Raw genomic sequence first — 15,371 nt, 5'->3', positions numbered from 1 at the left:
TCCCACATGTCAGCACTTGGCCCAAATCCCTTCCTATTCATATACCCATCCAGATGCCATTTAAATGTTGCAATTGTACCAGCCTCCACCACTTCCTCTGGCAGCTCATTTCATACATGTACCACCCTCTGCATGAAAAAGTTGCCCCTTAGGTCTCTTTTATATCTTTCCCCTCTCACCCTAACCTATGCCCTCTAGTTCTGGAATCCCCCATCCCAGGAAAAAGACTATTTATCCTATCTGTGCCCTTCATGATTTTATAAACCTCTATAAGGTCACCCCTCAGCCTCTAACACTCCAGGGACAACAGCCCCGGCTTGTTCAGCCTCTCGCTATTGCTCAAATCCTCCAACCCTGGCAACATCCTTGTAGATCTTTTCTGAGCCCTTTCAAGTTTCACAACATCTTTCCAATAGGAAGGAGACCAGAATTGCACACAATATTCCAACAGTGACCTAACCAATGTCCTGTACAGTCACAACATGACCTCCCAACTCCTTTTCTCAATGCTCTGACCAATAAAGGAAAGCATACCAAATGCCTTCTTCACTATCCTATCTACCTATGACTCTTCTTTCAAGGAGCTATAAACTTGCACTCCAAGGTTTCTTTGTTCAGCAACACTCCCTAGGACCCTACCCATTAAGTGTATAAGTCCTGCTAAGATTTGCTTTCCCAAAATGCAGCAGCTTGCATTTATCTAAATTCAACTCCATCCCAAGTATTTTTCGACCTGTACCTACTCATTCTACCGAGGATAATTGCCTTTAGAAGCTTCTCAGTTTTGCTTGGACTCCTCAGTGCCATACTTGGTAAAATGGTGCCTTCAATAGTACTGATAATGTCACTAAATTAGCAATCCTTTGGCTCAATTAACACTCGAGGGACACTCGTAGAATTGACAACTAGACTTAGCAATAGAAAGTGATGCATTTAGAAATGGAAACCAAATGCTAGTCAGTGATGCCCATATTCCCTGAAAACTGAATTTGCTGAACTATATGAGTTATATTATGTGTTACACCAACTCATGAAGCTCCTTCTTTAGCACATTCCAAATGTGATGTTAAAGAAGCATGGGTGGCAAATGCAATGGAATGCCACCACCTGCAAATTCCCTTCCAAGCCACACACCATTCTGACTTGGAAATGTATCACCAACAATTTCACTGTGCTGTGTCAACATGGTGGAGCTCCCTTCCTATCTGTAGGAGTATTTGCACCAGATGGACTACAATAGTTTAAGAAGGTAGCTCACCTTGTCAAAGGAGTGAGGGCTGGACGACAAATGCAGGCCTTTGTAGTTAGGCCAACATTCCATGGAAGAATAATCAAACAAGTCTGGCAAGTGGTGATAGTTTCACATATCAATGCTCCACAGTCAACAGAAATCTGTAATGATGTTGAAATAAACACATGCTTTGCAAAAGCTGGAGCCATTACGCTGCACTGAATAAGAGAATGTAGGAGGCCAATAGCAATTTGACTGAGAACACCAAACTGCAACTCTACCAAACTTGAATCCTTAATGCATTCCTCTAGAAACTAGACAACATGGGCTCAGTGGAAGAAAAAGGCAACCAATTGTCGTCTTTGGTGTTGCAGTTACATCCTCAAAATCATTTGGAAGTACAGGGCCATCAATTCAAAGGTCATTAAGTATGCTAATTCCATTAGCATACACCCATTGCTACACCATCATCAAGTGCAAGACTCAACCATGTCAATGGACGGATTATATTTGCATACCCAAAGACCTTCTGTACAGTGAATTGACCAGTGGATCACTGCTAACCTGAGTGTTCATATCTTGGTTGCAATGACACATGCAAAAATGAGGAATGAGGATGGATAACAATGACAACTGACATCAAGGGCATAGTTTTCAATAGGCATGCCCTGTGGGGACTAACAGTTTGCAATGGCAGTGGAAGAAGCTAGCAGAAACAGAGAACTCACATGACTGAGAAGAGGGCCAGAGAAAATAAAGAATAACAAATCTAGTATTTTCTCAGTCCACTGTCTCCTTCTGCATTAAATGTAGCAGAGACTACCTTGTCAGCAGGGGACTCATGAGCCATTAAAGCGATGCTTAATGTGTTAAACACAAAGGCTCAAACCATTGTCTCATGAGATAGAATTCAGTTAAGACCAAGACTTCAGAAAATTTCAGTAATGATTTGACTAATATATGTTTCACTGAAAGCTTTTCTCGATACACATGTTTTACCAATGTAAGGGATATCCCAACAACCCTGTGGGTCTCTGTTCTGATACTTGAACATTGAAACAAGATGACATTGTTTATGCTTATAGTTTATCAGATTCCACTTTATGTTCATCTTTTCACTGTATATTTGATTAGTTTTATGTTTACTCCTAATTGATCTACAGTACGTATTGTGCTTTCTAACCATAATTTACTATAATTTCAGGCACTGTTTCAATATTTGGCAGTGATGGTTCAGTTATGATAACACATGGTGGAGTTGAAATTGGTCAAGGCATTAACACTAAGGTAGGTGCCAACATGTATGGAGAAATTCCTTCCTGCACATAATCTGATTTTATGTTCTTTAAAATTATTTTTGCTTCCTACATTTTAATTGTTTAAACAAATTCCCATTGTTTTATCCTTTTATGTTACTCCCACCGCAATGTCTGGTATAAAGTTTAATTGCATTAGGCACAAGGCCGAAGTGAGTTAATGACAAAACAGCCAAGTAAAGTGTCCGTGTCTATTCAGCTCCATTCCTCAGTTCTTTTTGCAACTCCTCAGTTCAGGACAGTGTGATATCCCCTCCCTCTGTACCTCACCCTTACCTTGCTACTCTAACCACTTTTCTGTCCTCTTCCTTCCCCTAGCCTTCCAAATTATTGAATGTCCACTTTGTAATCAGAACTCAGAAGCTTCATTTTATCATTTGGAAGTTGTGCAAAAGCTCAAAAATTTTCAAAAAATACTTTTCTCTTGAATTGAGACCTGAAAAAAAGATTAACCTCTTAAGAAGCTCACAAAACTGTCAAAATAAGCAATCATGTGACTAGGTACATGAGAATTAAAAAGCAAGTCTCTTTAGAAGGTCAACATTTTTTTTTCCATGGGCAAATGTCACAGTAAGCTCTCCACTTCAAATCTCTTTACTGATTTGGAAGCCAACTAAGCCATTGCTCACACACTTTCCATAGTCAAAGAAACAGACTGTTTTCTGCTGAAACAATTCATGCATTGTATAATCTTGAAAGCCCAAGCAAATAAGCAAGCTTGACTTCAAATGAAACAAATCAATGGGAGCAGGCAGCTCTAGATCACATACTGGGCTCATCCAACACAACCTTTCTTCCTCCAATTTGTGTAAATCACAGTTGCAAACTATAGTCCCATGTGCTTTTTGCCAAGCAAATATTAGCCCTGAAAACTTCAACCAGATGTCAAAACTAAGTGCTGAACAGTGTCTGCGCTGCTCAATTTCCTCTAGGCCAGGGAGAGAAAAGTTGTTCTGATATTTTCACTATTTCCATTTTCTAAGATGCTTTGATTATTTTGCTATTGAAATAAATATCTTTGTTTTCCTCCTTCTGTAAATCAGGTTGCTCAAGTGTGTGCCTATGTGTTAGGAATTCCAGTTGATTTGATCTCCGTAAAAGCAACCACAACAACTACCAGTCCAAACTCCGGTACAACTGGCCGCAGCATCACCAGTGAACTTAACTGTCTGGTGAGACTTTATGTTTTTCAGAACAGACATCCTGAATATAAACATCAATGTGTTATCAATGATTATATTCATGTTATTTTTATAATGACCTTTGTAATCACTTTCAGTAAGTAGTGATAAGGGGAAGTGTTTCCATTGATGGTACAGTAAACTTTTGTTGTGAAAGTGTAATCCAATGATACTTTGACTTCACTTCTCATCTACAATTCAGCAGCATCCACATTCAATAAATTATCCTTCAAATTTCCACTGCTAATGTGCATGTGAAACCTCCCATCCCTTTCAAGCATTTTGAAGATATACATCCTTCTGCAGCATCCTGATTCACTTCTCAACTACATCCAAGAACCCCTTTTCTTTCCAAACAACTGCAGGAGAAGTATCAACTACTCTTTTACCTCCTTCCTTGCAATTATCCTGGAACTCTCTTTCCAGGTAAAACAGTAATCTACTTATATCTCTTTCAAATTGATATACTCCATTCACTGCTCACAGTGCAGTTTGCTCTCCGCTGGGGAAATCAACTGCTGAAGGAACAACTTTGTGAAGCATCCTCTTTCAATCCACACCTGTCCATGAATTTGCCCATTCTGGCTAAGTTTGCAGATGTTACAAAGATAGGTGGAGGGTGCAGAAAAATTTGGACAGGTTAGGAGAATGGGCAAAGAAGTGGCAGATGAAGTACAATGTGGGAAAGTGTAATGTCATGCACTTTGGTAGGAAGAATAGAGGCATGGATTATTTTTTAAATGGAGAGAAAATTCAGAAGTCTGAATTGCAAACAGACTTGGGAGATTTAGTCTAGGATTCTCTCAAGGTAAACTTGCAGGTTGAGTCAGTAGTTAGGAAGGCAGATGCAATGATGGCATTAATTTTCAGAGAACTTGAATGTAAAAGCAGGAATATGCTTCTGAGGCTGTACAAAGCTCTGGTCAGACCACAGTTGGAGTATTGTGTGCAGTTTTGGGTCTGATATCTCAGAAAGGATGTACTGGCCCTGGAATGTGTTCAGAAAAAGTTCACGAGAATGGTCCCAAGAATGAAATGCTTAACAATATGAGGAATGTTTGAGGACTCTGGGTCTATATTCGGAGGTTAGAAGGATGAGGAGGGATCTAATGAAAACTTGCAGAATACTGAATGGCCTGTACAGAGTAGATGTTAGGAAAATGTTTCCATTGGTAGGAAATATTAGGACTGAAGGGGACAGCCTTAGAGTAAAGGCAAGAGCTTTTAGAATGGAGATAAGGAGAAACTTCTTCAACCAGAGAGTGGTGAATCTATGGAATTCAATGCCACAGAAGGTTGTGGAGGCCAGGTCATTGAGGATATTTAAGACTGAGATTGATAGGTTCTTGATTATAAAGGGGATCGAGGATTATGGGGAAAAAGTGGGAGAATGGGATTGAGAAACCTATCAGCCATGATTTAATGGCAGAGCAGATGCAGTGGGCTGAATGGCTTAATTTCTGTTCCTATGTCTTTTGTCTTATACTTAGCCTTCTCTGTCCTTGGCCTCCTATATTTTTTCAATTAAACTCAACATACACTCAAAATGCAGCATCTCATTATTTGATTGGCACTTCTGAACTTATGCTATTTTCAGACATTTCATTTCCTTGCCCCGCCCTCATATTTTGGAGATGACAGCTGTTGTTGATTCTCTTACATTCTCCCAATATCATTTATCGCTTACTTGTTGTGCCTTTGCCGTGCATCATTATCCATTTGGACATTTAAACTCTCCTGTCTTCCATTGCAGGGTTATCCTTTGTTCTTCCCCACCCCCCACCCCCTTCTCATTTTCCCTGATTGAGTACTTGCTTGAACAATGATGAATCATTAATGAATTCCAACTCCAACAATGGATCATTGACCTGAAGTCTGAACTCTGGAATCGGTTCTTCTCTCCGCTGTTGCTGTCTGACCTGTTCAGTGTTTTCAAACTTGTCTGATATTTTGTTTTAGCTTCATAGTAAGCTGTACAGTCAGCTTCCCGACTTGGGAAGACTTCGACTGGATAAGACTCAGACAGAGAGAAGAACAGGGAATTTGGGCCAAAGTGGGAATTCAGGGCAGAGGGGCAAAGAGATGCTTTAAAGTAAGGTTTCCACCAAGAAATAAAATCTCCAGAGCAACAGATAAGCAGGGCAGGAAATAAGGCACAGAGCAAGAGGCTTATCTGGATTGAGAACAGTAGTGCCGTGATGTCAAGGTAGGGGGCAGCTGATTGGTAAGTAGGGTTTATCAGTATTTCCAATCTTTCAAATGAAATGTGGGCATTCAGTTTAAGTCTCCAGAACTTTTTCCTGTTAATTTTGACAAATGGCTAGTTTCATTTTCATAAGCCTAAATTTATTCCAATAGTATTCTTATCACGACAGGTGACTCAGGTATACCGGGAAAAAGGATGAAGAATGGAAGATGAATAGTTACAGGGGATTCCATAGTCAAGGGATCAGACAGGCATTCCTGTGCTTCAAAGATAGTGTGTTGCCTCCCTGGTGCCATAGTCAAGGATGTCACAGAGTGGCTGCAGAATGTCCTTCTGAGGAAGTCACATGAGGAGACTAAACAGATAAAAGTTATTGTCCACCTTTTTTCTGAGAAATAGCTTATTACATTTTCATAGTAAGCCCAAATTTATTCCAATGGTAACAATTATTTTAAGCGCCACCAGATGGCAAGTCAGAGTAGCCAAGTGTAGTTTACCTCCTGCTGTCTATATGACCTACTAAGTCCCAGACAAATATATCTGTAGGAAGCGTCACTGGCTGCATGAGCATGAGTTTCAGGTTTCAGAATCTAAGCGGCAGTTGGAGTCACTATTGTGTATCCATGAGGCAGAGGACTATGTGATGGTATATATCGAGAGATAGTCGTAGTACAGATTAGAAGCGTACAATCAGAGAGGGATTGGGTGATTGCCAGGCAGTCTTAGAATATCAGGAAAGTAGTGCAGTAGTTTCCTGAGGCTATCATGCTTGCTAATTGGTCATCTATTTTGGAAATTAGTGACGTTGATGGTTTCTCAGGAGAATGCAGTAAGAACGAGTGGCTCAGTGAGAGAGGAGAAAGGGAAGAAGAATGAAAGATGAATAGTTACACGGGATTCCATAGTCAAGGGATCAGACAGGCATTTCTGTGATTCAAAATTAGTGTGTTGTCTCCCTGGTGCCAAAGTCAAGAATATCACGAAGTGGCTACAGAATATCCTTCTGTGGAAGTGGCAGGGGGAGAAGAAACAGCCAAAAGTCATTGTCCACCTTGGTATCAGTGTATTAGATAGTAAAAGGGATTAGGTCATGAATACAGATTTCAGGGAGTTAGGAAGGAAGCTAAAAATAAGAATGTCAAGAACAGTAACCTCAGTGCCATGTGCTAGTGATCAAAAGAATGGGAATCTAATCTAAAAAAAAGATTGGTTGATGGATGAATTATGAGGCTATAGAGCTGTTGTTTGGGAGGGCATCAGATTTCTGAGGAATTGGGTCTGGCTGTGGGGCAGGTGGGTCTGTTTGTGGTGGACTGGTCTCACTCCAACGGGACTGTGACTGATTTGGATGTTTGTTAGTGTTGCTGGGTGGGTTTGCGTTACAGTTTTATTAAGTGGCAAACTGAAGGATAACTCAAATTGGAAGGAAGCAAAGTTAGTAGCAAGAAGTCAAATAAATGCAAGGGAGACCAGAAGGCAGGAGAACACAAAACTAAGGGTACTTGATGAAGTCAAAATGACCAAGTGAAAAGCTGAATGAATGCAACATTCACAACAAGGTAGGTGGTTGAAAACACAAATAGAGATGCGTGGGGGGAAGGGGAAATTAAAAGATCAAAGAATTGCCTGACATTTCGGTCTGTACCAGTCGTGAAATGTTTATTATTTACACCAGTGAGGAGCAAGCTACTCTCCAGACAACCTCAACACCAAACCAAGGAAAACATATGTTTTTATGCATTTTTATGCATTTGTGCAGCTGTGAAAAGCCAGTTATTAATAGATTACTTACGCATCCCATCAAGATCATCATGAGGCTGCATGATCAGTACATGAACAGCTTTGGACCATCCCACAATCTCATGATGTTAACCAGACCCCACCCCACTTAACAATTATCCTTGAGACTTCACAATATTCAACCACATTCCAGAATTAGCTCCCGCATTAGTTATACAGCACTCCCCTGCTATTTGCACAAAAATTGAATTTCAACACCAGGAATGCAGTTACATCACATAATGCCTGTTAAGTAACACCCCATTTTGGTAGATGATATGCAGCTACACTTTGTAATATATAACTGAAACTTAAGAATGTTTAAGGTAGAGTCTAATAGATTTCTCATACTAGCAACAAATTGGGGATAGGTGAGTAAAAAGCATTGAGGTGTTTGATTAGCCATGATCAGACTGAGTATTGAGATGGGCTTGATGGACTGAATGGTCTACTCCTATTCTTGTGTGTTACCTTTGTTCCAAGAGGTGGAAGAGTGGAGTTACAAATGGAAGTCTGTAAAATGAAAAGATTTCCAATTGTGTAGTTGATCTCTGACCATAGGACCAGCAACAATGGTTTATGCTCTGTGGGCTCTACTGGAAGTGTAGTGCCTGTTGTCATTCAGGATTGTAGCAGTCTATTTGTAAATGGCAAACTTTCACAATTAGCAGAGTGATAATGACCAGGCAGCCTATTCCTTTTTCTGATGCTAGTTGAGGTATAAATATTAGCCAAAGACACTGAGAATTGTACCCTTGCTGTTATTAAAAATATTCTGGCATCTTTCAAATCCACCTGAAGAGGATCTGCTCTGGACATAAGCCTTGATTGTTGTGCTCAAAGTCTGGACAAGGCGTAGAACCAACAATCTTCTGGCATAGAAATAAGGGTGTTACCAAATAGGCCATTTGGAATGCCTACAACTTGTCACATTGCTCAATGTTATGAATCTCTCCAATGTATCACATCCAGTTGGTGCTTCCTTCCAGCTAAACTCTAGCTTCACTCAATCATTTGTATGGTGGCTAATCAGTAATGAAGCTGAGGATTTCTTGAACTTGACGAACTTGTTGTATTTCAAACAAAAACGGTCGCTCGCAAATGCAGTAGAGAATTAAAATGTGGAGTTTGCTACAACATGGAATTGTTGATGTGATGCACTTAAGAGAAGGCTAGATAAGCAAACAAGAGAAATAGGAATAGAAGAATATGATGATGAGAGATGAATGACCTGTTTTTTGTGCTGTAAAATTAATGTATGTAAATATAAGATACCATTGAATGAAGGACAGAACTGCAGTATTAAGCTGCCTTTACTCTGGACCTGGGCTGTTTCTGTGCTGTTAAGGATTCAGGATGTTATAATTTCCTTCGTAAATGTGTTTACAATTACCATATATTTCAATAAACAGATGTTATTAATTTAACATTATCCTTTAGTTAGGAGCTTATAAAAATTTGAGATACCAGGATCTCAAAGGATGATTTGAGAAAATACTGAGCTGCTAGACCATGCTGTATTCACTATTTTTTATCTGGTAAACCTGTGATTTGGTTTCCTCACAGGGTGTAAAAAATTGTTGTGAGATATTGAAGAAGAGAATGGACCCAGTGAAGAATATTCTTCCACCAGGTACCCCTTGGAAGGATCTGGTGGCAGCCTGTTTTAAAGCCAAAGTGAATTTGACTGGACAGTATTGGTGAGTTAATTGAATTAATCAAATAACCCTTACTGAATCTGAATGAATCATTGAATCCCTACAGTGTGGAAGTAGACCATTCAGTCCATTGAGTAGACACCGACAATCTGAAGAGTATCACACCCAGATCCACTGCACTATCCTATCCTTAATTCACCGAGCTGGCACATTTCTGGACACTATGGGCAATTTAACATAGCCAATCCACCAAACCTGCACAAGTTTAGACTGTGGGAGGAAAGCAGGGCACCTGGAGGAAACTCACACATTCATGGGAAGAATGTGCAAACTCCACAGTCACCCAAGGGTGGAATTAAACGCGGGTCCCTGGCACTGTGAGGCAGCAGTGATAACTACTGAGCTACTGTGCTGCTCCTATGGTGAAGTTACTTTTTACTGTGTATGCTTCTTTAAAAATATACTACTCATATATAAAATACACAAGCTTGGATTTTGCAGTCAATGACAGGGGAATGTGTTCCACTGACCTCAAAAAAACCTACATACAGAAAAGTGATCTCTGTGGTTTGGATTATATCTTTTCTGACATTAATTTGAATAGTGCACCAGGTCAAAGAATGTCCAAGTGTCCAGCAACAATGATACAGGTAGTTCTTCTATAACGTGATGGTTGCATTCTAGTGCAATGCTGTGTCATAGAAAAATTGCACTCCATACACAGCATTCAAAGTGTTGGTGATGTAATTGGATTACAGTCAACATTAGTTTGAAAAGTTTGCACTTTAGAAACAGTGTCCCCAATTTGCCTCTCGCATTACAGTGAATTTGTGTTACCTAATCATGCATTATAGCAGAACAGCCTGTATAGTCTAACTGAGGGGAGCGGCCAGCTGTGAGGATTTTTCACATACAGCCAACCTGAAATTAAATGCACTAATTGTCTTTCACTTCTTATTTATTTATAAGAAAGCAAAATAAATTATTGTGTATGTAGTTATTGGAATCTGATTTATCATATTATTGCTGGGAGAGCTGGTGGTGTGGTGGTAATGTCTTTGGATTCACAATCTAAGTCTCACTATGGCTGCTGGTCTTTAAATTCAATTAATAAATTTAGAATATGAAGTCTCCGTAATAGTGATCATACCAAGTATTTTTGATTGTTGTACAAAACTACATGACACATTAATATTATCTCGGGAAGGAAACTAACCTCCTGAAGAAAAGTTACACCTGAAACATCGACTTCTCCACCTCCTGATGCTGCCTGGCCTGCTGTGTTCTTCCAGCCTCCTGCCTGTTTACTCTGAAATGTTTTAGAAGGCTACCCAGTTCATGAGCAATTAAGAATTATAAGAATTTATAATTATTATTATAAAAATACCTCTTAAAATCATAAAACAACTTGTTTTAAAAACTTATCTTTGTTACCAAAGAGTGAAATATTGATATTCCACAAATGTGAAGCCAGTTTTGCAGGACCAAAGAAGTTGTATAGAAGTAGTTAAAACTTTATATAGATTAGATTACTTTACAGTATGGAAACAGGCCCTTCGGCCCAACAAGTCCACACCGACCCGCCGAAGCGTAACCCACCCATACCCCTACATTTACCTCTTACCTAACACTATGGGCAATTCAGCATGGCCAATTCACCTGACCTGCACATCTTTGGACTGTGGGAGGAAACCGGAGCACCCGGAGGAAACCCACGCAGACACGGGGAGAACGTGCAAACTCCACGCAGTCAGTCACCTGAGGCAGGAATTGAACCCAGGTCTCTGGCGCTGTGAGGCAGCAGTGCTAACCACTGTGCCACCGTGCCGCCCAAAACTTTCTCTCGGCATTAAAATGATATATATAAGCCATTAACAAGATGCAGTTTCTTCAATATTATAACAATGTTCCAGCATCCGACTGAAGGTCTTGTGAGTTTCAGGGATGAATAATTGACTGTGTTGAGTTACGAAAAGCAGTTTCTGAACTTTGATGTTAAATAGAATATATACAGACTAGAGACTTGATGTCAGTTTCAGAGGAGTAATGATGATGAATACTGATAGACTGAGCATTATTATAACTGTTGTGGTTCTGTTCGCCGAGCTGGGAATTTGTGTTGCAGACGTTTCGTCCCCTGTCTAGGTGACATCCTCAGTGCTTGGGAGCCTCCTGTGAAGTGCTTCTGTAATCTTTCCTCCGGCATTTGTAGTGGTTTGAATCTGCCGCTTCTGGTTGTCAGTTCCAGCTGTCCGCTGCAGTGGCCGGTATATTGGGTCCAGGTTGATGTGGTTATTGATTGAATCTGTGGATGAGTGCCACGCCTCTAGGAATTCCCTGGCTGTTCTCTGTTTGGCTTGTCCTATAATAGTTTAATATGGGACAACACTACTATTATAGGACAAGCCAAACAGAGAACAGCCAGGGAATTCCTAGAGGCAAGGCACTCATCCACAGATTCTATCAACAAGCACATTGACCTGGACCCAATATACCAGCCACTACAGCGGACAGCTGGAACGGACAACCGGAAGCGGCAGAGACAAACCACTATAAATGCCGGAGGAAACATCACAGAAGCGCTTCACAGGAGGCTCCCAAGCACTGAGGATGTCACCTAGTCAGGGGACGAAACGTCTGCAACACAAATTCCCAGCTCAGCAAACAGAACCACAACAACGAGCACCCGAGCTACAAATCTTCTCCCAAACTTTGAAATTATTATAACTGCAAGAAATGGGCCATTGTGTGCTTAAAATCTGGGTTCGGATGTACCTTATATTGAAATACGTTCACAGTACTGTCTTTTTTATTTTGCTCCTTCAATTCTTTACATAATTAACATATTGAACTATATTTTCTGACATGTTAGAAGTAGCAATTGTCCATATGCTAAATCCAGGTTAGCATATCACCTGTTCACTTTAACTCACAAACATTTATAGAGTCATAAAGATGTCCAGCACAGAAACAAACCCTTCGGTCCAACCCGTCCAAGCCAACCAGATATCCCAACCCAATCTAGTCCAACCTGCCAGCAACCGGCCCATATCCCTCCAAACTCTTCCTATTCATATACCCATCCAAATGCCTTTTAAATGTTGCAATTGTACCAGCTTCCACCACTTCCTCTGGCAGCTCATTCCATACATGTACCACCCTCTGTGTGAAAAAGTCGCCCCTTAGGTCTCTTTTATACCTTTTTCCCCCTCTCACTAAACTTGTGCCCTCTAGCTCTGGACTCACCCATGCCCCTCATAATTTTGTAAACCTCTATAAGGTCACCCCTCAGCCTCCGATGCTCCAGGGAAAACAGCCCCAGCCTGTTCAGCCTCTCCCTATAACTTAAATCCTCCAACTCTGGCAACATCCTTGTAAATCTTTTCTGAACCCTTTCAAGTTTCACAACATCTTTCCGATAGGAAGGAGACCAGAATTGCAAGCAATATTCCAACAGTTGCCTAACCAATTTATCTGAATTAAACTCCATCTGCCACTTATCAGCCCATTGGCCCATCTGAACAAGATCCTGTTATAATCTGAGGTAACCTTCTTTGCTGTCCACTACACCTCCAATTTTGGTGTCATCTGCAAACTTACTAACTATACCTCTTATGCTCACATTCAAATCATTTATATAAATGATGAAAAGTAGAGGACTCAGCACTGATCCTTGTGGCACTCCACTGGTCACAGGTCTCTAGTCTGAAAAACAACCCTCCACCACCACCACCCTCTGTCTTCTACCTTTGAGCCAGTTCTGTATCCAAATGGCTAGTTCTCCCTGTATTCCATGAGATCTGACCTTGCTAACCAATCTTCCATGGGGAACCTTGTCAAACGCCTTACTGAAGTCTATATAGATCACATCTACCGCTCTACCCTCATCAATCCTCTTTGTTACTTCTTCAAAAAACTCAATCAAGTTTGTGAGACATGATTTCCCACGCACAAAGCCATGTTGACTATCCCTAATCAGTCCTTGCTTTTCCAAATACATGTACATCCTGTCCCTTAGGATTCCCTCCAACAACTTACCCACCACCGACATCAGGCTCACTGGTCTACAGTTCCCTGGCTTGTCCTTACCACCCTTTTTAAACAGTGGCACCACATTTGCCAACCTTCAGTCTTCCGGCACCTCCCCTGTGAGTATTGCTGATACAATTATCTTATTAGCCTCAAGTTGCTATACTTGAATAATTTACATTTATAAATACTTTGGTATATAAGAATATAAGAACATAAGAGCTGGGAGCAGGGGTAGGCCATCTGGCCCTTCGAGCCTTATTGACCATTCAATAAGATCATGGCTGATCTCTTCGTGGTCTCAGCTTCACTCACCCACCCTCTCACCGTATCCCTTAATAATAAAAAAAAACTATTTTAGCTTTAAAAATATTTACTGATCAAGTACTTTACTGGGCAGGGAATTCCATAGATTTATAACCCTCTGGTTGAAGACGTTCCTTCTCAGTTCAGTACGAAATCTGCTCCCCCTAATTTTGAGGCTATGCTCTCTTGTCCTAGTTTCACCCACCAGTGGAAACATCCTCTCTACATCTATCATATCTATTCCATTCATAATTTTATATTTTTCAAAAGATACCCCCTCATTCTTCTGAATTTCAATGAATATAATCCCAGTCTACTCAGTCTCACCTCATCAGCCAACCCCCTCAACTCCGGAATCAACCTAGTGAATCTCCTCTACACCCACTCTAGTGCCAGTACATCCTTTCTCAAGTAAGGAGAACAAAACTGCACATAGTACTCCAGGAGTGGCCTTACCAGCACCCTATACAGCTGTAACATAACCTCCCTGCTTTTAAACTCAATCCCTCTAGCAGTGAAGGCAAAATTCCATTTGCCTTCCTAATTACTTATTGTACCTACAAACCAACCCTCTGTGATTCATGCAGAAGGACACCCAGGTCCCTCTGAACAGCAGCATGCTGCAACTTTTAAGTAATAATCCTTTTTATTGTTACTTCTATCAAAATGGAGAACTTCACATTTATTAACATTGTATTCCATCTACCAGACCTTTGTCCACTTACTTCAATATCTATGATTCTTTGCAAAGTTTCACAGTGCTTTGCATACTTTGCTCTGTCACTCATCTTAATGTCATCATTGATGCAGTGCACATGGTCCCCAACTCCAAATCATCTATGTAAATTGTGAATAATTGCGGGCCCAACACTGATCCCTGAAGCACACCACTAGTCACTGATTGTCAACCAGTAAAGCACTCATTTATTCCCACTGTTTGCTTCCTGTTAGTTAGCCAATCCTCTATCCATGCTGATATATTGCCTGTAACTTCATGCATCCTAAACTTATGCAGCGACTTCTTGTGCATCTCTTTGTCAAAGGCCTTTTGGAAATCTAGGTACACCACATCTACTGGGTCGCCATTGTCCACTTTGCTCACAATATCTTCTAGAATTCCAAAAGACCAGTTAAGCATGACCTGCCCTTCACAAACCCGCTATGTCTGCCCACTGAGATAATTTCCATCTGGATGCATTGTTATTTCTTCCTTGATAATAGACTCAAGTATCTTCTCCACTATAGAAGTTAAGTTACCCAGTCTGTATTTCCCCATCTTTTGTCTACTTCCATTTTTAAATAGTGCTGGTTTTTCAATCTGACCAAAAGTCTAGTGAATTTTGGAAAATTACCACAAGTTCATTTGCTACTTCTCCCTCCTTCTCTTTTAGTATCCTGGGATGCATCCATCAGGGCTAGGAGATTTGTCTATTCTTAACTCCATTAGCTTGCCCAACAATACCTCTTCCATAATAATAATTGTCTCCAGGTCCTCACCTATCTCCGTCTCTTTGTCAATTATTGGTATGTTATTAGTGTTTTTCAGTGTGAAGATTGACACAAAATATCTATTCAATACCTTGGATATTTCAGCACATCGCATAACTAAATGCCCCTTCTCATCATCTAAAGGATAACATTTACTATAATCATTCTTTTTTGTTT

General features: G+C 40.5%; 1 protein-coding gene across 3 annotated transcripts in view; it reads left to right on the top strand.

Moving 5' to 3' along the window:
* LOC140483790 (xanthine dehydrogenase-like) overlaps nucleotides 1–15,371 on the top strand; it is a 173,386-nt gene that overhangs the window by 131,679 nt on the left and 26,336 nt on the right. For all 3 annotated transcript variants that reach the window (XM_072582379.1, XM_072582357.1, XM_072582368.1), the window contains exons 25-27: nucleotides 2,436–2,518; nucleotides 3,591–3,719; nucleotides 9,280–9,413. In XM_072582379.1, coding sequence (XP_072438480.1) covers nucleotides 2,436–2,518; nucleotides 3,591–3,719; nucleotides 9,280–9,413 — 346 coding nt within the window. The remainder of the gene's footprint in view (nucleotides 1–2,435; nucleotides 2,519–3,590; nucleotides 3,720–9,279; nucleotides 9,414–15,371) is intronic.

The sequence above is a fragment of the Chiloscyllium punctatum genome, chromosome 2 (genome assembly GCF_047496795.1).
Source record: "Chiloscyllium punctatum isolate Juve2018m chromosome 2, sChiPun1.3, whole genome shotgun sequence".
NCBI lineage: Eukaryota > Metazoa > Chordata > Chondrichthyes > Orectolobiformes > Hemiscylliidae > Chiloscyllium > Chiloscyllium punctatum.
Note: the sequence above shows the minus strand (reverse complement) of the source record. Positions and strands in the feature narration are given on the sequence as shown.